Raw genomic sequence first — 26588 nt, 5'->3', positions numbered from 1 at the left:
ATGGGCCAAGCTCTGAGCCAACCTCAGGACTATTTCTTGTGCTTCCTTCTGCACTCCCCTCTCCTGGCACCCCCCACTGTCCCAGGCATCTCCCATTCAGGGGACCTCTAATTGCTACCTTGCTCCGAAGCTCTTACATTCTACTTCCTTGTACTGTGTCATGTTGTATTTCTTTATACTGCAGACAGAAAGTTAAAACAACCAAACTGGTTCTTTCTTCCAGCTTTATCAAATCCTATATGAGCTGATCATGAAATGCTGATCCTTACTCTCCTCTTCTGTGGAACAAGACAATGATAGCAATGATAACCAGAGGCTCATGAAACATGTCATATCTGCTTGCTGAATAGTGATACTGCAGGAAAAAGCACTGTAATTGCACACTTAATAATTATGTTTCCATAAGTCGTGTACTAAGAAGGCAGATCTTCCTTGGAAAGTGCTGTTAAATACTCATGAAAAAGCAGATTTTGAATTCTAGAGGGTAAATACTTATTCCAGATTCTCTAAAAAAGCAATGATCTGTGCATTCAAGTGTGGGAAGGATATTAATGGCCACAGTGCCTGGAACTTTCCAGCAGCATCTGCTGCTTTCAATACAGAGCATGAATGCTACTGAAGAATGACCACAGTCTTCATTCCACTGCTCACAAGTATTTCTGAATGGTTTGGACAAGAATGATTCTACCAAAATACCATCCCTATTATTTTACATTCCATGGAGGGCAATTAAAAAAGCACTTCTTTAGCCAATTTGTATCATTATCTTATGCTGTCTTATATTCCCTTCCCTGACAACTGCTAAGAGATGGAATTGGAAGAAGCTTGCTGAAGCCACTTTGGATGATGACAAACCCTGGGCTGCAGCATCATTGAGAAGCCAGGAGAGAAGCATGGGGCAGCCTGGCCATGGGGCAGATTTACAACATCACGTGCATACCCAACAAAACTTTGGGACAGCGTGGAGGCGACCTGCTGAGACAAAGCATCTGTCACAGCCAGATTAGGAAGCCAGAGCGCAGCCCGCTGCGCTGGCTTTTATGACTGGGTCATGTTTCACTGACCTGTGGTCCATGTTGCATCCATCAATTACTGGTGGAGACATTTATTTTGCTCTGTTCTTTATTGTTTTTCTAACCCATGGGCACTTCTTGAATTCGGGCTCTGTGGGGTGTTGGGGTAATTGGCTTTCCGTAGAACCATATCTTAAAGTAACCCTCCTCCAGAGGACACCCCAAAAGGTGTTGGCTGTTACATGAGTGCTAGCAGCCCACCCCTTTCTTTTTCCCTAGGTGCTCCTGTCCTCCTTGGAATTTTTAACCTACTTCTCCACTACTAAAGACAAATCACAAGTCTGAGCTCAGTCTCATTTCTCATTAACAAGCACTAATGGGCATGGCTCCCGCTGCCCGAGAGCCCTGTCAAATGGCAGAGCTGGAGCAGAACCTCCTCCTCCTCTCCAGTGCACTCATTAACGCTTTGTCTCTTCGAGCAATGTTCCCCAGAGCCCAAGCCATGCGTTCCCCTGGTTTCTTATCGGGCTGCTGCACAGATGAATGGATCCTGCTCTGGGAAGCTGGGTTTTGTTTCTCGGCTTATATTTTCCCTTTGTTAGTCCTCTTATCTTGTCTGGTCATACCCCCTTACTTCTGATACACTGCACTGTCCTGAGAGAAATAAATGAATTGACTCCTTCCTCACGTGCACAGTTCTCACTGGGCAAGCTTAAAAACCAGAATGCCAGTTCTGCAGCAAAAAGTTCCTCCATTATTCACTCAGATAACTGGTGATTTATATAAGCGAGTAAAAACGTGGTTCCTAAACAAAATGTACTACACTTTTGTTGCTCAGTGTTTATAACCCCATGCCTATCTGATGTTTGCAGTCCAGAAGTGCAAGAATACGCACTTTTAATCGATCTATTTTGATTTGAAATGTTTTCTCTCTACAGAACTGTTGGCAATAGGTTAGCACAATGTGGTATCAATAAGCTCTCTGGGATATTTGTGGCTCTTTTATAATAGCTGGGAGTTGCTGAGTTTTACAGTTAGCACCATGCTAGAGAGAAGTTACTCCTTTTATTGCCACACGCTCGTGCTAATCAGTGTGAGACAGATGCCTTTTGGCATTAACAAACAGGTGCAGCCTCTCCAGTGCGACAAAGCAGCGACTTTGGCTGGCACTTGGTAGTGGTGTATTTTCAGAATGGAAGCATAAGCTTGCCAGAGCTTGTTCAAACAAGCCTGGGGGTGTGACTTCGTTCCTGGATCCCATCCCACTCTGTAGTTCACAGAAGTGCTGGAAGGCGCTGGGGCTGAGGGCTGGAGGCAGCCTGGCTGTGTGTCTCTGTGCTCAGGAACCCTTTAGAGTGATGAATGTGCCAAGTCACTGCGAGGAACTCTGTGAAAAGAGGCCCTGACACCGAGTTCCTCTTGCCAGGGGCTTGCAGGCATTTAGAAACGCTCCGTTGTGCACTGCTCAATGTTCTTTTGATTCTTGTAATCAACAGACAACTGCTGCATGTGATAAGGGAGGGCTGGAGCTCAAGAAGGAGCAGAGAACCGCCAAGGAGAGGGGAGAGAGAGCAGGCAGATCCCAGGTAGGAGGTGCAGGTGTGGGAGCTTTGATGTTCTCCTCAGTGGAAAGAGTGAAGATTAATAGTAATGCACAGAGATGTGGCATCATGCTGTTGGAGACACCAGGAGATGCAGCTGTTCTGAAAGTCGCTGTAAAAATGTGAACCATCATGGTACTTGATTCCTTTCTCTGTTGCTCTGTTTGAAACTAGATTAACATCACAGAGACCAGAATTGCACCTTTAGTACCTGACAGCTGGAGCTGCTTTTTGTATGCAGGAAAACTGGCCCTCCCCTGGGCTGTGTGGCACATCAGCCCGTGCTGCAGATCACCGGTGTGGCAATAAACCACCAGGTGCTGCTGATGGGAACCGGGCAGATTTCTGTCCTGCTTGTGCTGCTCGAGGTCCAGCAGCAGTGCACACTGTGAGCATCCAGACTTAATGCAACCATGACATCAGAGAACAAACCAGATCCTTGTTGTTTTCCTACACGCTGCAGAAGGAGAACAAACTCGGCTCTGGAGTGATTCATATTTGGTCTGCACATCCCAGACTCACTGTACTGGTACCTGAGATCTTTGAAATTAGTTTATCAAGGCTCCCAGGCCCTGAGAGAGCTCAGTCTGCAATCTGAGCTCAGCTCTTGAGAAGTATCTGCTGTCTCTTACGCAGACAAGTCCTACCTTTGGTGCAGGCAACAAGCAGTGCCATGCCAGGAGAGATATTGTGGCTGGGCAACCTTTTACTGCACATCCACACTGCAGGGAGACGTGGCCATACCTCCTGTCAGCCTACCTATGTCAGCTTTAATCCAGCAGGGTGAGGGCCAGCACTGCTGTGATACAGTGAGGCTCCTGAGTTTTGGCAGTTATGCAGGTACCAAACCTCCTCCTGCACCAAATCAATTACAGTGTGTGCCACGTGGATCTTTTATCTGCATTGCAGATAAAGACAGATATCTTCAGCCAGAAAATATGGACTGCAACCTCAACTGGAATTTGAAGATTTTCTTTCCTTGCTGGCTGAGTGTTCCTGAGACAGAATCTGTGCAGGATTCCTGCTGCCCTGGTGACTGCTGTGGCTATGGGTAACAACCCTGTATGCTACAGTTCCACTGGGATAGGAATAGATGTCTGTCTGAATCCAGTTCACTGGTCTCGAGCTGAGAATCACAGAATCATTATAGAATCAGAGAATTATTAAGCTTGGAAAAGGTCATTATGACCATCTAGTCCAACCATCAACCCATAGTCCAACCACTGACCCATGATATCAATGCATTTGTTGTGCTGGTAGGGATGAGACTGGAAAGGCCTGGCTGTGCCCTATGTCTCAGATGATATTTTACTATTTATGGGTGCGAACAAGAGCTCAGGGACAGCCAGTCTGGGTCAAACTGAAGGTCTCCTCTGTTGTAATCTCGCTTCCTGTGGGGACAGTGCAAGAGCCCTCCCAACAAAGCTCACTTTTTAGAGCACCTTAAGTACTACACAAGACTGCCCTGAGCTCTCAGGGATGCAAACACACTGAAAGCTGTAGGACATAGAGAAAGTCATTATAAATCCCATTATTGCACGGTTGTTAACCTTGCAACACTTCTTCACCCCACTCCCTTCCCAAACAGAGATATGGCTAGAATCAATGCTCTGTGTCAAACAACAAGCAATTACAGCAGGATCATGAAGTATTGACCTTCAGGTATTCTTTTTCATCTCTTTGTGTTTCGTTTTTGTATTATCAAAACGGGGAGTGAGAAGCACTGTTTACCTGCCTTGTACACTGTATTTAATTACTGTCATAGAGTAAATTTCTCTACCGTTGCTGCTCGAGTGTCATATTAGAGCTGCAGCCCCAAATGCCAAGTCTTCAAGTTGGCTTCTCCTTCGAGGACCATATAGATAAAGTCAAGCTTATCACACTTACCAGGCTGGGCACAAAGGACACCCTAATTTCCCAAGGTGATGATGTTATAAGTGGCAGCTCCTTCCTAACGAATGTGTTTACCACTCATTGAAACGCATTTCTGTACCTCACAAGCTGTGAAAGGATCTGGGCAAACACATTGCTCAGGGAACAGCAGACAAAAAAACACAACATGGATCAAACTCATTACCGTGTTCAGCAAAGAATGGAGGCAGTTATCTTGACTTATGTCAGAAGAGCTGTTACATGCTACTTAACTCAATTGTAAAGAAATAAAGCAATGCGTTCCGTCAGAGAGAGCAGCACAGCACGAATACTGGAAAATAATAACCTTCCCAGCTGCTAACTGCCAGAAGGGCAGAATTCATTGCCTTCAGGGGGGTGAGCTGCCAGGCCTTGTGCTGGCTCTGTGTCATCCTCTCATCTACTGCCCTGAAGATAACGACTCTGTTAAAGAAGCAATGGGAAACCAGCCATTTCTGTGCAGTTTGCCATGACACAAGCACATCCCCAGCTCAGTTTTCTCTTCTTCATAAACTCTCTAGACAGTATTAGCCCTTTTAACTGCGTCTCTTATTATTTTCGTCACCTAACATATAATACTGCTATACCTCATTTTGTAGAAAATTGGGTAGGGATTGAATTTTACTTCAAAATGTGAAGGGCACCTCTAAGCCTTGGTAACAATTTTACTGAAATAACGAGAATAGAGAAGTAATGTGAATCATTGTTCTGATTTTGTTGTTTAGGAAAATCTAAGTGAACGTCACAGAAATGCTTTATGTAACCTCTTTTGAAAGAAATGCACTTACTTTGTGCTAGTTTGACTACTGTTAAATAGATTTGGCTAAATGGCAACACGGAAACCAATGCAATTTCAAAGAAGAGAAGCAGATTCTGCTTTGTAAATACAGAAAACCCCAAGCACAATGCGAGGCTACAGCAGCCTTGCTGAGAAAATGAGATTTTTATGATCCTGGAAGATTCAATGGGAGGCTGGTACAGTAACTCTCCCAGTTTAACAGTTACTTTGATTTGGGTAAAACAAGAAGATACTTCCTGCTACCTAATTTGAATGAAGCCTGTCACTTTTGGTCCCTTCTCTCGTTTGATGATTCTGTGCCATGAATTACCTGTTCAAAAAGACAAAGGCGACCACGTTCCAGAGCCAGAAACTGGTGCATATAAATAGCAACTTTGCAGATGTTAACATTTCTAAGATCCCTGATGTTTGTCCTTGCGAACATACCAGAATTCATCTGAAATATAACAAACCCCTTTTTGCTTTTCCACTGGTGCCATTTTAAAAATAGTAACGTCTCAATTGCAACATTTCTGATGGAACGGGGGCTCCTTTACCCTTATGCAGGCAGCCAGATGCTCCTTCCTTCTTTGCCTCTGTTCCTCCAACTGCTGCTCTGCCACGTTGTTGCAGTTACCCTCAGCACAGAGGCTGAGCAGTGTGGTGGGTTGAGAGCTGCAGCAGATGCATGCAGGGCCGTGGTGGAACTCGTGTGTGTGTGTGTGTGTGTGTGTGTGTGTGTGTGTGTGTCTGCTCTCAGATGGCAGCACAACCCCATGGTCATCAATTCTAGCATCCTTGTGCACCTCAAGGAGGTTTAAACTGGCTTAGAAGGGTGAATTAAAACTGTCCCTAGGGACCAGAGCACACACCCACATGGTTGCGGATAGCGCTGCTCTTGGTGGTGATTGGAGCTCTCCACTGTGGAACTGAACTCTTGGAGTTCTTGGAAGGTTTTTGTCCTCGCTGCTGTGCCAAGTGCCGATAGCTTTAGTCAGAGGTGGGTTTCATGAGAGCATCTTGGAAAGCAGTGCTGCTTGAGGTCTGATGTGGAGATGATGTCCAATTGCACGTTTCTCGCTGGGAAAAGGTGCCTCAGCCCCAACTGCATGATGTGATGTTGGTTGAGCAGGAGGTGGGATTGAGCTTTGCAAGGCTTCACAGATGTGAGCGCTCCAGATGGATGGAAGTAATAATAACCTGCTACCATACCTCATTGGTTTAAACAAACTCTGAAGACAACTCAAAATCAAGTGCTGGTACCTGCTGTAGTTCAGCATGCCTGAGTGCCTTTTGAACTCCTTCAGAGTAGCTCTTGTACTTTATCAGTGAAACAAATAGTGAGTTTAATCTCCGGCCTTTAGTTTCTCAAGGTAGTGGTGCACAGGGTGCCCTGGTGGCAGAACGCTATTTCCCCCTGTGGTAGTGGGCATTCCTTTGGAACTCTCCTCAGGATCACAACAGATGTGGTTGCAGAGCAGCTTCCTCTTGCTCACAATACTATTGCAGCACAGTTAAAACAACGTACATGCTGTTAATATCATTTTTCTGAGATAAAGCTTTGTCTCCATGAAGGAATCAAAATACCCAAGTTAGGAAAAAGTTTGAGTTTCTAACACAACTGACAACACACACACTGTGAGAAGCTCCTCTGTGAAAAACAAGGGAAGCATGGCTGCTTTCCTTCACACTCTTCCTCTTGTTTTTTTTTTTCTTCAGTTCATTAATCTCGTGAAGCCAAGCAGCCCTTTCTTTCAAATATTTGGCTAGGTAATAATTCCAACAAAGCTCTAATGGCCGCTTATTGATCTGGATAAAAGTACAGAGCTTTGGAAAAGTACCAGTTTGGATTAAGCTGCCCAACATTTGACACAGAACAGACAATTTGCCACCAATTATCACACATAAACACGAGCAGACCACATAAATGGTTGCAGAACATCAGGAAGATAAATAACCAGTTGCAGATTTAATACTGGCTGTCATATCACTACTCTGTGGGCTTTACTAACGACTTACTAGACAAGAGGAGCCCTTATTCTCCCAGATCTAAGACAGAAGATGGATGCGGTTTACATTTCTCTAAAGTTAGAACACATGATGTAAAACACAGAAATAGACATGCACAGAAAAAAAGAAAACACAAAAAGTGTAATTTAAAAAACGTGTTAGAACAATAGCTGCGTGATAGCTGTGGAGCCAGGAGCTGGATTGAGATATCCCATAATATCTCACTTTCCCAATGGTTGGAAGAAGAGGGCGAGCGCCTATAGCCCTATAAGGCTATTTGTTCCCTGGGGAGCCAGATGCTTATCTTTCAGTGCTCGTGTAAAGCAAGGAGACAATTAGTTATGCACAGCAACGTCTCCACTTCAAATCCGCAGGAGAAACGCTGGTAAAGAAACGCTGGGGCCCAAAGATCCCACGGCAGTCGGAGCGGTGGCAGCCCCCAGGGCGACACAGCGTTTTGTGACAGGAAAGCTGCTACGAAACGGGGCTCCCGCAGCTCTCACGTTTACCAGGTGCTGCCGGCAGACTCCGCCCGTTTGTAATTCCTCCCAGCACATCCTTCTTCCCCCAGCTCTTCCCCGTACGGCCCTGCTCAGACCGTCACACCCCCAGCCGGGGCTCCCCGACCCGCAGCTGCCAGGCCTGCTCCCCCCCGGGACAGCAGGCAGGGCCGAGCTACGATGATATTTATGCCAGCTTCGGGCACCCCAGCCCTTTCCCTCCTCAGTGCCACCGCCACCCATCCCAGCCGAGAGCCCGCAACAAGAACCCAACGACAAACCCCCCTCCCCCCACCGCTTTTTGACCCCGCGGCCCCGCCCCACCCCGGAAGCAGTTCAGTAAGCACTTCCGGCGGCGCCGGGCGGCCGCGGAGCCACGGGTCCGGAGCGGCGCCGCTTCCCTCGGGGCCGGCACAGCATGCGCGGCCTGCTCCGCCCGCCCCCATCCCGGCCCCCAGCTCCGCCGCTTCCAGCCCCGCTCCGCCGCGCCCCGGCTGGGATGTGACCGCGGCTGCGTCCCGGTGCTGCCCGGTGAGCCGAGGCCTTGCGTCGCCGTGCCGCGGGAGAGGGAGGGCTCCGCGCTGCTGCTGGGTCACACGGCCGGGGATGGGAATCCTCCTGCACCGCCAGAGCTGTTTCGGAGGTTCCCGGGGTGCTGTGGCTCTCAGTGCACGCGTGCTGCAGTTGTGTTGAGCTGCACGGAACGCTGCCAGAGGTGTTCTCTTCTAAACGTTAATCAGAAGCTGTCATTATCTTAATTGATTTCAACCCTTCCAGTGACGCTGTCGTTTCGCAAGGGTGATAAAGAGCAGCGTTTGTGGGGAGGAAAGTGCTGTGTAGGTGAATGCCTGACGCTGTGTGTGTCTTTAGCGATGGAGGCTCCGTACGATGGCACTGAAGTAACTGTGGTCATGGAGGAAATAGAGGACACCTACACTTACACATCACCAGTGCCTTCCAAGAAGAAAAAGAAATACAAAAGTCCTGGTGATCATGGAGAAAAAGCCAAAAAACCCAGGTGAGTTCTTCCTGTCTTCGTTTCTTTATGATCACAGAATAGCCAGGGTTGGAAGGGACCTCAAGGATCATGAATCTTCAACCCCCTGCCACATGCAGGGCCACCGACCTCCTCATTTAATACCAGCCCAGGCTGCCCAGGGCCCCATCCAACCTGGCCTTGAACACCTCCAGGGACGGGGCATCCACAGCCTCTCTGGGCAGCTGTTCCAGCACCTCACCACTCTCATGGTAGAGAGCTTCCCCCGACATCCAACCTAATCTTGAGTGTGGGAACAGTTTTCCTTCTACCAGTTGATAAACTTTGCAGTGCAGTTGGAACACATTAGTGCCAAACATACATAAAAAGGCAGCCTTCGGGCTCCTGGCACGCCTTTGTGAGTGCTGCCATTGCTTGTTCTTAAGTTTTAATCACATGACTCAGAGTCTTGCTCCTTATTGCAAAAGTTCTCTTCAGAATCTTCACTTTCTTCCAGTTTTAAAAATGCATTTACATGTAGAAATGTATCTCACATGCTTGTAGTTTGACCTTGAACCAATGTAAAACCTTGTGCTTTCCTTTTTTGTAGTTGCTGTAGAATGACATTAATTTCTCAGTCTGTTGCCTTTCAGATCTGCTTACCTCCTCTACTATTATGATATTTACTTGAAAGTACAGCAAGAGCTTCCTCACCTCCCTCAATCTGAAATCAACAAAAAGATCAGCGAGAGTTGGAGGCTGCTCAGCGTGGCTGAAAAAAGCTATTACTTGGAGAAAGCAAAGCTGGAGAAAGAGGGACTGGACCCAGTAAGTCACCTTTTCTGTCATTCTTTGCCTTGTGAAGAGAGAGGCCAACGGCTGTATTTATTTTGGCACTTAAATGCTTACGCAGCACCGTGAGAGAACTGTTAACTGCAGATCCAGTTTGTATTTTTGTTTCAGACTGCCTGTATGGAAGCAGTGTGTGAGGCAGTGCCTTTCTTTTACCTTCTCTTCAGTCAGAGGATAGTGTTTTGAAGTTTGAGACAGATGTGTCAGTTCATGCTGATGGGAATGGTAGTTATTTTTGTGTTATGTTAGAGCCATCGATGGTGAAGTGGATGATAAAATGAGGGCTGAGAGGGACTCCAAGCTGTCACGTGGAGAACTCTAGTAGAATGCTTGAAGGAGCCATTTGAGCTTTCAGCACTAAAATACTCGTGGAGGACTGAGAACTGAATCCCCCTTTCTCTCTCATTCATTTGTTTCATCCTGTTTCTGCCAACAGAACTCCAAGGCGTCCTCTCGAACTACGGTAGTTCCAGACATTCCAGGTTTCCGCAAGATTCTTCCTCGCTCAGATTACATAATTATTCCCAAAACCACTCTTCACGAGGACAGGAGCAGGCAGTCACTGGAGCTGCACGTGACACAGGGTCAGGCAGCACCTGAAGGGACAGCTTCCACCAACATCACAAACGCCTCCCATGACGCTGTGCAAAATGTCCTTTCCGTGGACTCGAGCCACGTCGGCATTTCTGAGCAGTGCATTGCCATTGAAGGACTGTCAGAAGAGACCACTTCCTTCAGTCAGTCAGAGGCTGTGGAAGAAGTGGTGGCATCGGAGGTTCTCTCTCACTACGTTGCGCCTGTGACAGATAAAGTGGCTGGAGATGTCCTGTTGGATGAGGCTTCTCTGGAAATGGAAGGGCAGCCATATCAGACAACCCGGGTGGTTATTGAGGAGACTCTGGTCAGCGGCTCTGCAGACATCTCCAGTGGGAGCATCGCTGTGGCCCGTCCTCAGATCCCCGATGGTGTGTCTGTGGTGGCTGTGGTGACTGGGAGGGTGAGTTACTGGAGTAATGCTCCAAATCCTGTCAGCTTCTCACCAGAAGTGTCTGACCGCTGTTTATCATGTTGTAATTGAGATTCTTGGTGGCTGCAGGAGATCTTGTATTGCTCAGTAGTGTGACAAGTAGCAGCTTTTCTAACTCAGCGTTTACTGCATCTCTGCCTGCAGGTTCTCTGCTACATGCTGCTGTCACTCATGTCTTGAGATGATTGGTCAAAGGTTGATTTTTTAAAATTATTCATTATTTTAACAGTACTTGAGGTTGCTTCCAAGATTTTGGGGTGAAGAAATATTCTCTGTGCTCTTGAGCACTGTTTTCTCACTGTTGCAGAGAAAAGGGAGTCCATTTAATTTGAGGTGTTGGGGATCTGTTACAGAAAACATTGTGAAGTTTTGGGTCTGCTGATTTCAACAGTTTCAAGATGTAAAGAGTTAGATAACTTACAGAGCAGACAGGGTAAGGCTGTTGCATTTGAAATGGTTACTCTTCTCTCTTGGTTCCTGGTCCCATAGATCCTCAAGGTGTACATTCAGTTGTAGTGTTTGTGAAAGGGTGGAATGCAGAACACCTCACGCCTCATTTTCTGCATGTAATTTCCCTTACACTTCATTTTAGGATACTGAAGAGAGCAGCTCTTCCACACCTGCTACACAGTTCATTATGTTACCTTTGCCAGCTCATTCTGTTGTGGAGAACCCAACATCAATTAAACTGGTAAGAAACCCAGTCTTGCATTTCAAGATATGGATATATTACTGTAGGGTTGCCTTCTGCCAGAGCAGGAAAGGTTTGATCATAGTCCAACTTGAAATCACCACATCAGTTAATGCATTTCTTATCCCTGGCTTTGTGCCTTGTGCAGGCAGATGGAGGTCTTCAACCTCCCAGAGCATTTTATAATCCTGTTGCCTTTGTCCTCAAGTTCTTGGAAGCAGACAGAGCACATAGTGGTGTTGCAACCCATCTGGTCAACAGTGGTTTCTGAGAGCAAAAGTCCTCTCTTGTGACAGGAGCATGAGTTCCTGGTCACTTGGATGGCTGCCACTTCAGCCATGTGATGGTAGATGAACAGTGACCTCAGGTTTTGAAAATTCACATAAAAAAAGTTCAGGTTATTGCACAAGGGAGAGTGGCATCATTTCATAGTCTTGTCACTCCAGCCACCCATATTTCTGTAGCCACTGGGAGGCTTCGCTGTACAGTCAGCGCAGCAGCTTCTTGTGTTGTGTAAGGGTGGGAAGTCCTGTTGTCTTGCATCCCCATGCTTCTAGCAGGTGGAACACTGCAGATATTTATAGAAGTTCCTAGTGTGATCTAAGTGTCTCAGGGAAGATGGAGATGCCTCAGGTATTTATTCCTGAGAAGCACCTAGCTTAAGTGGCCTATTTTCCTTAATGGCAGCACTTGCATTTCTAGGAAAAAGACAGAGTTACAGACTGACAGCACAACAGCTCCCTCAGGAGTGGCAATATGGAATCCTGAAAAATGATGTGCTGACAGAAATTCCATGTGTGGATTTAATGTTCTTGGCAAAAATGGAAGACTCTGGTTTATTTGTCTTTGTAAATAGTGCCTGGTGGTGCTGCTGGTATTACAGTAGCTTACAGTGAGTGACAGTAAAGCACCAGGGAGTATTTTAGCACTGCATACAACAAATTACCTTACTGATGAAAACTGTCTCCACATCACAAGCATTTGTTTCCTTCAAACACTGTTACTCTGACACAAATGCATCATTTAAATCTTGCCTCACTGCAGACTGCTGTTTGAATCACTGTATGTACCATTGTGTGATGACTTTTTCAAATTCATTGTTGCAAGTGCAAGGTTAGCTTCACCTGTAGGTTATGTGCATTGCTTATCTCTGCAATTTAATCCAAATTCTGGTAACACTGAATGTCTGTGTATAGACAGAACACTTGAATTCAGTGCAATGATGGTGCTGACACTGATACAAACGAGCGTTGGCTGATGAACAGTAGTGAAGGCAGGCCATTTGCTAGATAACACTGGTAAAGTACTTTCTAGGAAAAGGGAGTGATGTGCACAGCTTGATGTCTTTTCAGCTCTGTAGAGAAACTCTTGACAACTCTTGTTTCAGACAACCACCTACACTCGCAGGGGACACGGGAACTGCACCAATCCTCGCTGCTCATTCACTTACGTCACCAGGCATAAGCCACCAAAATGCCCCAAGTGTGGGAACTTCCTTGGAGGGAAATGGATCCCAAAGGTAAATGTGCTTTTCATTCTCTTTGATTTCAGAGAAAATTGAGTTGGTAAATGGAAAAAGTGTCTCTCCACGTGGCAGCCAAGTTGCTGACATCTCTACTAGCCATGCTCCCAAATATTTGCTCCTTAAACCACAGCAGTGTAAACATAATTATTCAGCTCTCAACAAATAGGTTTGTTATATTAGTCTGAAACAAGACCCCTTGGGCTCAAGTTAAGGGATATTATCTGTAAAAACTTCATGGACTTATATGAATTTGTCTTGAACTTACTTCATTTTGTGTCTTGTAACACAAAGGAAAGTACAGCAGCAACAGCATAGTAACAAAGTCCTAGCATGCAACAAGTGAGAACGTGCTAAAATGCAACAACCACAGAAACAAAGGAAAAAAGCTGCTTACCTTTGGAAGTTTGGAAGGCCTCAGTACACAGGGATCTCCAGTAAGAGCCCCTCACCACCACTGCCAACCCTTAAATGAGGTGTGGGAAGGGTTGGATCCTGGCTCCACCCCTTCCAGTCACTCAGGAACATTGCATGCACCTGACCTCCCTTGGGCTGGCCCTGCCTTCCCACCAGGTGCTCAATTGCTGGTTTAAGCCCTGACTTGCATTTCTGCTACAGTGTCTACATCCATTAAGTTTAGTTACAAAAAGTTCTCCAACAGATGGTAGTGTCTGAGCTGATGGCTGGGCTGTCCATGTGCTAGGAAACAAATAGTGATGGTTTATTATCTTTGGTGCTGTGAACATGCTGAAGTGGATAGGTGGCTAACAGTAAATACATGGTTCTGCCTGAATACGTCATGCCTGCTCTGTTAAATCCTACACTGATTAGAACTAAAATGAGGGAAGTTTTCCTTCTCTTTTTCAACTTCATTCTGCTCTTCTGGGAACGTGTTTGTGTAAACAGTTCCACTTACGGTGTCACGTCTTGGAGAAAAACATGCATCAGCAATTTTTTCTTAGACTGGTAATAACATCAGTAAAACAGAAACTGAATATATAAACACCTTCCTGTTCCTGAGATGAAAGATTAGGTTAGGAGACGTCTGTTTGTCAAAATCTAGAATATTCTCCTGAGTATAACCTCTGTAGAAAGCTTAGAACCCGTATGTTTGTCATGCCAGAAACTCTTGACTCCATTTCTCCGATAGCATTTGTGGATTACCTGTTTGGTGCTCCATCTTCATTGACCCCAATGCATAACTTCTGTAGCTTCAATGTTGAGGATAGAACTTCACTTAAAGTTGAGAAACCTTCACGTGTAATTCTGTGTTTCCTGACTCCCTCAGATGCATGCTTTTCTGAGTGCTACTACAGCCCTTTGCACTGTGCTGCAGTTCTATCCCATAGCTGCACGTTCTGTGTCGAGGGACCTTTAGTTCTCCAGCAGTGTGGAAGAACAGGCAGCATCAGAGAGCTGAAGATAGGAAAAGTTCGCATGCTACGTGGGCCCTTGGATGAATTTGTGGTATTGATGCTAATAGTGATATTTGAGAGAGTTTAAGGGTGACTGTTTCTTCAAAGTGTCTAAAAATAAAAGTAGAGAATCATAGAATGGCCTGGGTTGAAAAGGGCCACAGTGCTCATCCAGTTCCAACCCCCTGCCATGTGCAGAGTCAGCAGCCTCCAGACCAGGCTGCCCAGAGCCACATCCAGCCTGCCCTTGAATGCCTCCAGGGATGGGGCATCCACAACCTCCTTGGGCAACCTGTTCCAGTGCAACATCAACCTCTGAGTGAAAAACTTCCTCCTAAATCTCCCCTGTCTTAGTTTAAAACCATTCCCCCTTGTCCTGTCGCTATCCATGCTTGTAAACAGTCATTCCCCCTCCTGTTTATAGACTCCTTTCAAATACTGGAAGGCCACAATGAGATCTCCCCGGAGCCTTCTCTTTTCCAAGCTAAACAAATCCCAGTTCCCTCTACCTTTCTTCATGGGAGAGGTGCTGCAGCCGTCTGATCATCTCAGTGCCCTCCTCTGGACCTGCTCTAAGAGCTCCACGTCCTTCCTGCACTGGGGGCCCCAGGTCTGGCCACAGTACTGCAGATGGGGCCTCACAAGAGCCGAGTAGAGGAGGGCAATCACCTTTTAATGCAGCCCAGAACACAGTTGGCCTTCCAGGCTGCAAGCGCACACTGCTGGCTCATGTCCAGCTTCTTGTCTACCAGGATCCCCAAGTCCTTCTCCACAGGGCTGCTCTCAAGGGGTTCTACTTGCTCTTGGCCTTACTGAACCTCATTAGGTTCTCGTGGGCCCGCTTCTCCAGCCTGCCCAGGTTTCTCTGGATGGCTTCCCTTCCATCCAGTGTAGTGACTGCACCGCTCTGCAATGCGCTCTGCACCAATGGTAGATGATAGAATATTAACAGGGACATTCCCATTGTAGAAGATGTTATCTTTCTGCTCTTGTGTGCAATTCATTGCTTAGGCACTCCTAATATTACTGTTTTGATCCAGCATTGGATAGGGCACGGGCAAATCAGACTGTGAAGGGAACCTGCTTATCTGTAAAACCTTAAACCTCTGAAACGTGATCATCTCTTTGTTTCCAGGAAAAGCAACCAAGAAGCAAATCTGAGCCTAACTCAAGCACTTCTCTGAAAACTCCTGCAACTAAAAGAGGTCAGCAGTCAATGTTCTCAGACTCGGTGGCTGTTGGTGAGAGTACCTCCAAGTCTGCCCTGGAAAGCTCTGAAGCGGTCAGCCAGCTGCTGAATGCTGTGCCTGATGGAGGGCAAATGGAGGAGACCGAGTGGGAGGAAGTAATCATCTCTGATGCTCACATTCTTACAAACAATGTGCTTGCTGAAGATGGAGGGAGTGCTGCTGGAGTGACGCTGGGTCAAGAGAGCCAACTGCGAGGAGATTCTTCTGCAGAGCAGGCAGAAAAAGATAGCATAGGGCTGGGAATGCCACCATCTTCCGAGGTGCTGAGTACAAATGCCTCTGCAAAAAAGCCTGTGGTGTGAGTCAGTTTTCCATATGTTATGGGAATGTGTGATGTCTGTTGTGTATCGATGGGACAAATCCAAGAGATGGAAGACTGCTGGCAGTGCTTCGCGCGAGACCCGTTCTGCGTACCGTCTGCTTTCTGCCAGTTCAGGATTGTTCCTTTGAGACAGTTCTGTCCATCAAAGCTATTTTTTTCTTTTAAGTGGCAATTACATTATTGTAGTCGTCTCAGTGCAGATGTATCTTTAGCTCAATTTTCCTTTCTACTACAATAGCTGTGACGATCGTGCTAATAAAGCACAGTTCAGGAAAGAGAAGAAAATTGAGGGTGAGAAGGAAGACATGGAATTTTTTTCCGATTGTAGCTCTTGTCTTTTAGAATTGATGCTCCAGCTGCTGCACACAAAGGGCAAGAAGTAAAGAGTAAACCAAGACCGAAGCCCTCCTTGCTGGCTGCAGCAAGGCCCATGCGAGCAATTCTGCCCGCACCAGCCAGCGTGGGGAGAGAAGCCAGCACTGAGCAGGCTAGCAAGAGACAGGCGTTTGCGAATACTGGTAAAATACTGGGTCTCTGCTATGCTTTGGGAGTGATTGTCTTTCCTCACCATATTGAAGGGTCTTTGTCAAATAATGAGATATGTCTGAAGGGAGACAGTGAGCTATCCTAGGTAAAAAATACCCTCCTTTTCTTTCTAACCAGAAGGGCAGGTAAATGGTGCATGAAACACCTGCTTGGATCATTTCAAGTTCAGAGGAAAATATCTCGTGTGGCTGTGGTGTCATTCACCAAAGACCACGTTCCCATGTCTAACCTGCTGTGCTCTTTTCCTTCTTCAAGACAAACATCCTCCTGTGAGAACGTCAGGATTGAAGCCCAGTACACTGAAGCAGTTGGGCCAGTCAGTTCTGCAGCCTCCCAGTGCTGAGGAGCGCAAGGTAGCTGTGGTTTGTTCTTCAAGTGCACATTTTTTTCTTTGGCATTTTTTTCCCTGGGCAAGGGATCTGAGCTGAGGGATGGAAGATAGAATATGACAGTGTAGCAGCCTGATGATGATGGAAATTGTGGCTGATGGTTTTTCTGAGGTGGCTCTGAAGCAGTGTGAATTGTAGGTGGCTGAGGCTAGGAACTGAACTGCTGCTGCTGTTGGACAGTCCCTTGGTTGGTTGCTTTGAGAACTTCCCAGTAGGTTCAAGAAGATGTTACGAGGTCTGGTAGCATCTTGATAATCTGAAATGTAATACCTTATACTGAGGGAGTCTGTGGAAGATGATTGAGTAAAGAAGCAAAGCTTGCAAATATGCTCAAATACTTCTATTTGAATTGTAAAGCCTTGGTATGCAAAACAGTGTTTTGTAAACCATGGATATTAATGAACATTTTCAGATTTCTTGAGAGGGGAAAAAAACCCAAACAAATGCTAATATGTGTTTGCTTACAAGATGTGAGTATTCCATTGTAGGTATCTCACAGGTGTTTTTTTCTGCTTTCCATGCAGCTCCACAGTGCTTTGACCAACAGGGCATCACAAGTTAAAGTAGTGGAGGTCAAACCAGACGTCTTCCCTTCCTACAAGTACAGCTGCACTGTGACTTTGGTGAGAATTTTTCAGATGATCTGAGTTACACTGTGGGAACTGTTATCTGTGGGTTGAGGCTGCTCTCATGGCTTTTGTTAAACTGACTTACAGAAACGTGTTTTGTATTTAATGTGGGGAAATGCATGCCGTGTATGTCATCTGTTGACCTATCTAGCCTGACTGTGACATGTTGCAGTCATGTTAAGAGCTGGATTATTTTCATACCTGCATTGTCACCATCCCCTGTAAGTGTTAGGGGGGAGATTTGGTGGTTTCTGAGTTGAATGTGTGCAGTATCCGTGGTCTCTGGGATTTGACCCAGAACATTTGGGTGCCAGTTAAAATATTTTGTACAAAGTGACAAGGCCATTATGTAACCTTCACACTAAGTGCTGGGGAAAAGCATACGATATTCCAGCAGACTGTTCTACAGCCAAGGTCAGCAAATGTAATTCTTGTGTCCTTCCAGGATTTGGGATTGGCAACATCACGTGGCAGAGGGAAATGCAAGAACCCCTCTTGTAGTTACGTGTATACAAACAGGCACAAGCCACGAATCTGCCCCAAGTGCGGCTATAATCTTGCCAAAGACAGAGCTGAGAAAACAGGAAAATCTCTGGTAAGGTTTGATCTTTCAAAGGGATGTTGTGGAGTGGATGAGGAAGTTTGCAAGTTCCCATGAGAACGTGTTAATTTTATTTTTTTTCCCCGTTTGGTAAGTCTGCTTCTAACAGAGTAACTACTCCAGTGCTTGTGATGATGTTTTCTTCTGTTCAGCTTCTGCAGCAGTGGTGCTTCAGGCTCACACTGAGACTGACAGCACCCCGTTCTACCACTGGATGTCTCTGTAGCTTACAGATGCTTACAGCACGTTGCTATGGGCTTGGGAAGCCAGCCCTCAAGTCACAGCTGTGTCAGCTTAGTGGAACTTCAGACTTCATCAAAAAACTCCCAAGCGTGGTCTCCTTTGTGAGCAGTTTGTGGCAAATGTACATCTTGTACATCTGAGTGCGTCCTGTGTCAGAGCTTCCTATTTTTAGGGCTTTGTAGTGCAGCTTTGTGTCCAGACTGAATTTATTTCTGGATGTAGTATTTTTTTTTTCTGTTGTGGAAAGATGTTGTTCAAGATATCTCCTTGTTGTTGTACATGGGTGTAAATAATGAATCGTGGCCTTCTTTTGGTTTTGGGGTTTTTTTGCATTTGAAGTTTCAAAGCTTAGCTTTTCTCTCACAGAATTATTATTTTTAAAGCCAGCATTTCAGTCTGTGTGGTAATTTGGCTCTTCCATTTCATGTATTTTGAAGAGCATGACTTTGTGCATTGTTTAAAAACAAACAAAAAGCAAAGTAAAACTCCCCAAACCCAACAAACTGAAGTGGCCCGTGTGAAACCCACACATAAGCAGATGTGTAAGGAACAGTAGCACCCGTAGGTCAGCTTGCATTTTGAGAGGCATGTGGCTTGTCTCTTCCTCATTTATTTTGTTGTTTTTTTTCCCTTAATTTTCTGCTGCAGTTGTATTCAGCATTTCAGTTGCACGGCTCAGTGTTATCTCCGTGCTTTTGGACTGGCTGTTTGTCTCATTGCTAGACTAGACAGGAAAACAGATGGAAATTTGGCAGAAAGGTTGGTGTGATTAAAATAGGTTGGTCTGTGTATGTTCTCTCAGTTCTTCTGAGTCACCTAGAGTTTGATCCTGTGTATTTGACTTGGTAGAGGGGCATATGTCTGAGAGGAAGGAGTGTAGCAGATCCATTGGAATCCATCAGTGTATTCCACACATGGCAGGGCTTGGTTGCTGTGTAACACTTGTCTGTTCTGGCTGCTGTGGATGCAAACTGCTGTAGCTGCCTGAGCACGGTACCTAGGAAAATGTGGGTGATGGCATACGGAGACAGGCAGGGATATTTGACAGAAGTATTGAAGGCTTTGTTGCCCTCTTGATCCTGATCCTTCCCGATCCTCAGTCCCTGCAGTAACGCTCCAGTTCAGTGATAAGCCTACGATGAACTAGTGATACAACAGAAGTTCCCCAAAAGGCCATGCTGTGAAGAAGTGTTTTGGGTGAAGTGACTTAGGCCTGAAACTACAATCTGCGGTCAGTGGAGTGCAGTGAAGTAGAAGTCAAGTCTTCTGGGAACAGAGGTCACTGTGCTGCTGCTACCTTTGGTGACTTCTGTGGGCTTCTTCATATTTCATCCCCACGCTTGCCTAGTTTAAAATGTGTCTTGTTTGCTTTCTAGGAGGTCAGTCCAGGTCAGCCTGATGTGCTGAACACCAGTGAGCCCCTCAGCCCATCCCAGAAAGAGATCCAGCGTCAATCCACCCTCCAGCTGTTGCGCAAAGTCATGCAGATCCCAGAGAACGAATCGGAGCTGGCTGAGGTCTTCACACTCATCCATGAGCTGAACAGCTCGCGGCTCATCCTGTCCAACGTGAGTGAGGAGACAGTCACCATAGAGCAGACCTCCTGGTCAAACTACTATGAGTCTCCATCTGCGCAGTGCCTCCTCTGTAACAGCCCGCTGTTCAAAGGGGGACAGAAGTAAGATTCTGTTTTAGACTTGTGACTCTTTAAACCCTGTGCTGATATTCTCTGTTACAATTATTCAAGAAACGATTTTTGCTTTGACTCCAATTCTGCTGGTGTAAGTGACAGTATGCTATATGTCTGTGGGAAGGGCTGCTCTGGATAACTAAGCAGTTCCTGTTTCTCCTCTACCATTCACTTTGCCATGGTTGCTATTACCATACAGCAGGAGAGCTTCATCAAAGTGTAACTGCTAAGTCTAGGTTTGATTTTGTTTTGAATCATTACTCATCCCCTATTTGTTTTCCATTCTGATGTTTTGAGGCTGACAGGCAAAACTGTGGGATTATAGATGCATGTTATTTCCCTTTTTCTTTCTCTTCCCAGTCTGAATGTTTGCTGTGTGGATCGTTTTGCTTATAATGTTTCCATTCTTTTTATAGCCTAGCATGGGCTTGAGTGAAGCTTTTCTTGGACCCAGTGCCCAAAAACCCAAAAGACTCTGCAACTACCAATGCATAGACTAGATTCCCTTACCTAGTTCTGCATAAAAGCCCGTAGGATATCTCCTTCCTGCCTGCATTGGCTCTAATTAAACTGCTGCCAGTGGAAGGGAGAGCTAACTTTGAATTTTAATTCCTGTTTCCTTGGGTGGGCAGCTGCATTTCTGCCACTAGGGTGCAACTGGCATTTTCCTGTCTGAACTTCCCCCTTGGATCCTTGTGGTAATGAAATGGGCCGTTCTGAAATGGGACTGATTTGGGCAGAGCCTGTTGTTAGTCACCATTTGCTGCTCTGTGGCAGTATGGCTGATACTTCTCTCAGGGCCTGTACATTTTCTACATCTCTCAAATCCTGTGTGTCCAATATGTGGAGCTCTACTGCTGTGTAGAGAATGTGAACGGTGACCTGACTGTGCCAGCAAAATCTATTTAAAAATTCAAAATTTTCTGTCTGTTGTGAATTTATGTGAACTGGCTGAGGCTGACATGTGAGTGAACTGATCTGAACTCAAACAACTTATATTACTGCAGTCCTGGACTGAAAAACCTGTTGGCTTAACTCTGAGCTGTCTTTTGCTTGTCTGTTACAGTTCCCTTGCTGGTCCTCAGGAGTGCTGGCTGCTGACAGCTAATAGATTACAGGTGGTTACAGCTCAGGTCAAGGTGTGCTTGAACCTGCAGTGTTTGGCTCTCCATAGCTTCACTGATATTTACACAGGTAGGAAAAAAATGAGTGCAGAAACTTTCACCATCAGAAGCCTTGGGACTGCATCAGTAAATTGTCTGCACAGAAAAGCCTCTTATGTGCCCCATTGTATTAAATATTATTATTTTTTACTTGAATTTTCCTGTTTCTGTAAGTAAACCTGTATTTGTATGATTGAATACTCGCCTGGCTTCCTTGTTGTCAATCTCTGTCTAAGGGATAAATGCTGGGGACAGTTATGGAAGCACTGTCCAGCCATATCCATCTATTTTTGAGCTGTACCTGTATAAGCTTTTTGTGTATCAGTAAGAAAGGAATGTATTTCATTGTGAGGGATATCTGGAGCCATACAGGCAATAACTGTCTGTTACAATTGCAGGCCTTTTCAACGTGGGTAACAAGTTACTAGTGAGCTTGGATCTTCTGTTTGCCATCCGGAACCACATCAAACTCGGAGAGGATCCCAGGGTGGCTGTTGGCAATATTCTCAACTCTGTTCAGGAGCAAACTGGTGGGTTTTCCCCTTTGTTTTTTACCATACCACGCTAAATTCTGTGGCCTGTTGAAGCCTGTTAAGTTAAAAAGGAAAAATCCACCTCTTCTGGTATGGTAGGTTTCTGTTAAATCACTTCCTAAAGCCAACAGCACCTCTGTGACCAGTTCTTAGCATTTCTCTGCAGGACAGGTTTGTTTTTCTCCTGCGTAGGAGTGTTCTGCTACCTCTCCACTGACTTTAGGAAGTGAAAGCTGTAACGGTGGCGTGTTCTCCTTTCAGAAAAAAGCCTGAGCCCAGAGGAGCAGGTTCAGCTCCAGGAACTGCTGTGCAATGGCTACTGGGCCTTTGAATGCCTCACTGTCCGGGATTACAATGATATGATCTGTGGAATCTGTGGCATAACCCCCAAGGTGGAAATAGCCCAGAGGAACGTAGAAAATGTTCTGGCACTGAAAAACATAGAGGTAAGCTTTTCAGAGACTTTGCATCCTGTTCATGTTCAAAGCAGACCATAAAGACTTCTGCTGAGTCTGGTCTTTGCAATGGACAACAATTACGTGATGCTTTTGTGAGCAGTTTTCTGCTGATGCTTGGCAAGAGGATGTGGCTGGAGTGGTGGTGTTTGCACTTCCTCATGGAGCTGTTTGGAGAAAACAAAATCCTTAGTGCCTGGACCACAGCTTTAGTCCAGCAGCCTGACAGTAGGGACCTTGGATGAAATTTGCCTCCCTCCTGTGATATATTATAAAATATTGTTTATTTAACTGCTTTTTCCTGGAGCTGCTGTCTTTCCAACTGGAGAAAAATGCACTTGTAGCACTACACAGAACATCTGGTTTTATGCCAAATAAATGGTTTTGACTTTCACCCAAAAAGAAGTGATTGTGGGGAGCTCCAGGACAGAAAAGGAGCCTGATGTCATCCTGCTATACTTGGGATGGCCACTCTTCTGGGTAGTCTTTGTGCTTTGAGTGAGGCTGATACCAATTACCAAGTGAGCTGTGGTTATTTATGTTTGACCAGTCTGTTCTATTGCTCTTTCTAGTTTACTTGGCCAGAATTCTTGTCATCAAGTGAAGTGAATGTGGAAGACTTCTGGTCCACAATGGAGACAGAGGTGATTGAGCAGGTGGCTTTTCCTTCTAGCATCCCCATCACAAAGTTTGATGCTTCTATTGTTGCTCCTTTCTTCCCCCCATTGATGAGAGGAGCTGTGGTCATCAATACTGAGAAGGACAAGAACTTGGATGCGCAGCCAGTGCCAGGTAATGGCCGAGGTGCTTATAAGAACTTGATGTGCTGATGGTTTCTCTACCTGAGAACAAATATTTTCTACTTTTGCAGGTAATGGGAGTGCCTTGGTGAGGCTCCTTCAGGAAGAAACCTTCAGGCTTGAGCTGATAAGCTCTTACAGTGAGGAAGAACTGCGGAGCTTTCTGACACAGTGCAGCATTCCCTGGGAGCCCTCAGATACAAAGGTAATGGCTAATTTGCCCACATATACCAGTCTGCTGAGTGGAGCTGTTTGTCACTGTCTTTCCCTAAATTGCACTTGCCAGCTTAGATAATGAACTTCTCATTTGACTGTGCCAGGGGCAGGAGTGGTTTAGAAGGGTGCCTGCAGAAATTATAGGATTACTTACACATTATAAAAGAAATTTAACTTTGGAGACTGGAAAAAAAGAAGCCTGTAATTACCTTGTCACAGATTCCACATCATGTAATTGCTTGGCATCCTCGTGGTGCTGACTGGAATTAGGAAGTTACTGGACAATGTGTAAATGAGCATTTGGAAAACCTTGTCTGCAGCCTGCTCTGTCTTTGGGAGAGTCCATTAGTTTGTCATATACAGACTGTCTCTGGTGCCTGTTTTTTCTAGGACCAGCTCTGTTACTCCCTCCTGGCTCTCTATGACTTTGTACAGAATGGGACAAGCATCAGGCAAACCTCTGCTTACCACACAGGAGGAAAGATCTACAAAGTGTGTCCACATCAGGTAAGGAAGGCTGGAGTTAGCAGTAGCCTTCTCTTACCTGAGTGACCAGTGTGGAGTTCCCTTGTTAAATAAAATCAGTCCAGTGGGTCTCTCTGAGCCTCGGGCATGAAACGTGCTGCCTTGGGGGCTGGTGTGTGAGCAGTCCTGCAGGAGATCTTGAGACTGACCAGTGATGGGAAACCTGTCAGAAACTCTGCACACCATGAAGTGATGAGGTGTGATGAGGAAACAGTATCTTCAGAGAAAGTAGCTGTCTGGTTACTGTATTGTTTGGAATACCTGAAAAGAAGCTTAATTTATTCTTCTTCATTTTCTATTGTTGTAAGTTTTCAGTTTTATTGTGCTGCTTGGTACTGATCCTTTTCTTTCCAGGTTGTGTGTGGCTCAAAGTACATAGTAAGAGGAGAAAATGCTCGGGATCACGTGGACCTGCTGGTTTCCTCACGTCACTGGCCTCCAGTGTATGTTGTCGATACGGCCTCTTCAGTGGCACTGTGTGCAGACATATACTGTCCTGACTTGACTTCCCAGCTGTGGGGGAAAAATCAAGGCTGCTTCTCTGACCCTATGGATCCTCCAGCGGTTAGTTATGTCCACCTACAAAAACCTACAATAAAACTGCTTTATGTAGTGCATATAGGCAGGGGGAAGTGCCCCATAGCAGTTCAACTCGTGAACTTTGGAGCATGTAGCTTATTTTGTCTCACTGCTCTCAAACTACTGCTGTTACTTGAGAAATGGGATAGGAAGAGGGCCGCTAGTGCCTTGGGATTATCTGTAGGGGCATTAGAGTGGGAAAGGGAGCGTGCAGAACCAACTGCGTTTGTGCCATTCAGAAGCGTGACTCAGGTCGCAGTTCCGCTCGGAGTTCAGCTGAATGGTAGTTTTATCTTGTTCTTAATTATGGGGAGCTTTGTTCTGGTTCTACCTGGTGTGTGTCTCTCTCCCAGTACGTCTCCTGCCCCGAACTGCTGGACCAGCACTACAGTGTAGACATGACTGTGGCTGAGCACTCCGTTCAGCACCCAATCACCAAGTCGACAGCACGCCGAATTGTTCACACCGGTTCGGAGCACAACAGTCCCCACGATCCAACGGCTCGGCACCACTGCATCTCCCTGTGCCGAGAGCTGGAGCCTTACAGCACCATCATCACTGCTATCAGTGACAGCAAAACCAGCAACATCCGCCAAAGGCCCATCACCTTTGAGAATGCCACACATTATTACCTCTACAATCGCCTTATGGACTTCCTCACCAGCAGGGAAATTGTGAATCGGCAGATCCAGGAGATTGTACAGAGCTGTCAGCCTGGGGAGGTGGTAATTCGTGATGCTCTCTACCGGCTCGGAGTGGCACAGATTAAAACAGAAACAGAAGAGGATGAAGAAGAGAAGCAGGAAGATGATAAAGACGTTGCTTAGTAGCAAACCAACTCGCTGGTTTCTCTTTTTGGCTGTGGGCTGGGCCAGCTTCTGCAGGGTTTGGGCAGCTGTCTGGCTCAAGAACTTATTTTTGCAGATTGGAGGTGTGGTAGTGGTGGCTCTGACTGCTGTTAATGACCAAAGAGCTGTGTGCTTCCAGAGTGTCACCAATGCTGTGTGAGTGGGTCTGCCTTGCTCCTTGCTGAAGGCTGCAGCTCCCTCCGTGTGAGGTGTGTGATGGACCCACTCTTCAGCTGTGTGCAGTGTTGCCCTCCCTGCAGTTGGCAAAGTGGAGAAGCAAATGACGTTTCTGGTAGCAGGGGGGATGCATGGCCAAGTGCACAGGTTTCTTAATTCTGAATCTTGCTTGCTGACTTCTTTGTGCATACTGGTGGCAGGGCTTGAGGATGTGGGAATAGGTTCAAAAGGCTAATTCGTTCCAAAATATTCCAGACTGATTAGGTTAGGACAGTGTCTCCTGCTTGGAAATCCTGCAGAGCTCTCACACAAGGGTTTCAGGGAGTCCTTAGCTGAAGAGGAGGAGCCATGAAGCTTTAAGGTATCCTGTCTGAGAGCCTCCCTGGAGGCTGCCATTCTGAAGCCAGGATTGAGGGTACTGTGGCTGCTGAAGCTGTCTGGAATTATTTGTCCCCTCACATGAGCACTAATAATTTAGAAGCTGAAACACATAGCAAGTGAATGATGTTCTGTACATTAAGAGTTTACCTGTCAGGCCCCAGGGAATCAAGTTCATTAGGGGGCTGTATGAGGTGTTAGCTGGACACTCCCATTTCTATGCTGTCCTCTTGAATGCTTTCTGTTGTTGTTTTGTTTAAGGACTTGAATTTCTGTTACTGTGCCCTTAGAACTGAGTCACAAAGACCGTGAGATCAAGGAGAAACAACGCAGGATTGCCAGTGAGCAGAGGTGTGAGGTCCTCCCTCAGAACAGGCACCGGAGACCTGCATCGACATGGTGCCCTGGGTGTCTTACCCACCTTGCCTGTGTCCCACAGCACTTGTGAGTTAGAGGAGCCTCTTGCTGTCCTGGCTGCTTTCTCAGCTCCTGCAGCATGTCTAAAGAACACCTCGGGCTCTGGCTGTAAAGCTGTGTGTGTGTTGCTGTCAAGTCTCTTTGGTTGTCACTGGCACCAAAGCTGAAGGTTTTTGTTTGCTGTGCTGCAGAGGAGAGGGTGGTGTTGAATTGTGAAGGGAGTTTATTTTGTCTGAGTGAGCAGGGGGGAAGATTCAGAGGCTTGTGGTGTGGTTGAAAATTCCCTTCTGTGAAGGGGAACCTATTGAGTACCGTACTGTAAAAGTAAATGTATCAAGTCTGAGCACATGCAGTAATTATGGCTTGGGGTTTTTCTGTTAAGAACATTAACTTATTATAAGAGATGCTAGTGACTTTTTTCAGTCAGTGATAAAATTTAATAAATTATCTCCAATTTTGGGGGTGAAACTGCGGCCGATTGAGTTGTTTTTTTGCCTACAAGACCTGAAGACTGCACTGTGTGTGTGTGTA

The 26588-nt window shown here is 46.0% G+C and overlaps 1 protein-coding gene across 1 annotated transcript; it reads left to right on the top strand.

Moving 5' to 3' along the window:
- Window positions 1-8260: 8260 nt before the first annotated feature.
- HMGXB3 (HMG-box containing 3) lies at window positions 8261-26530 on the top strand. Its single transcript, XM_042826303.1, has 20 exons — window positions 8261-8344; window positions 8684-8831; window positions 9443-9617; window positions 10078-10638; window positions 11261-11359; window positions 12747-12878; window positions 15432-15844; window positions 16211-16386; window positions 16670-16767; window positions 17328-17426; window positions 17878-18027; window positions 19653-19954; window positions 21033-21160; window positions 21528-21659; window positions 21924-22108; window positions 22690-22909; window positions 22989-23122; window positions 23524-23640; window positions 24013-24222; window positions 24591-26530. Exons 2-20 carry the CDS (start codon window positions 8686-8688, stop codon window positions 25062-25064), a joined length of 3951 nt encoding a protein of 1316 aa, XP_042682237.1. The 5' UTR covers window positions 8261-8344; window positions 8684-8685; the 3' UTR covers window positions 25065-26530.
- Window positions 26531-26588: the final 58 nt, after the last annotated feature.

The sequence above is a fragment of the Centrocercus urophasianus genome, unplaced genomic scaffold (genome assembly GCF_019232065.1).
Source record: "Centrocercus urophasianus isolate 14NV4802_14NV808 unplaced genomic scaffold, USGS_Curo_1.0 seq_26, whole genome shotgun sequence".
NCBI classification, from domain to species: Eukaryota; Metazoa; Chordata; class Aves; order Galliformes; family Phasianidae; genus Centrocercus; species Centrocercus urophasianus.
The sequence above is the reverse complement of the archived record's forward strand: the minus strand, read 5'-3'. Positions and strand labels throughout refer to the sequence as shown.

Coding starts and splice junctions, on each gene's coding strand:
- HMGXB3 (XM_042826303.1), top strand. CDS start 8,686: ATGGAGGCTCCGTACGATGGCACTGAAGTAACTGTGGTCATGGAGGAA. Junction 12,879..15,431: donor GAGGGAAATGGATCCCAAAG/GTAAATGTGCTT, acceptor CTTTGTTTCCAG/GAAAAGCAACCAAGAAGCAA. Junction 22,910..22,988: donor GGATGCGCAGCCAGTGCCAG/GTAATGGCCGAG, acceptor CTACTTTTGCAG/GTAATGGGAGTGCCTTGGTG.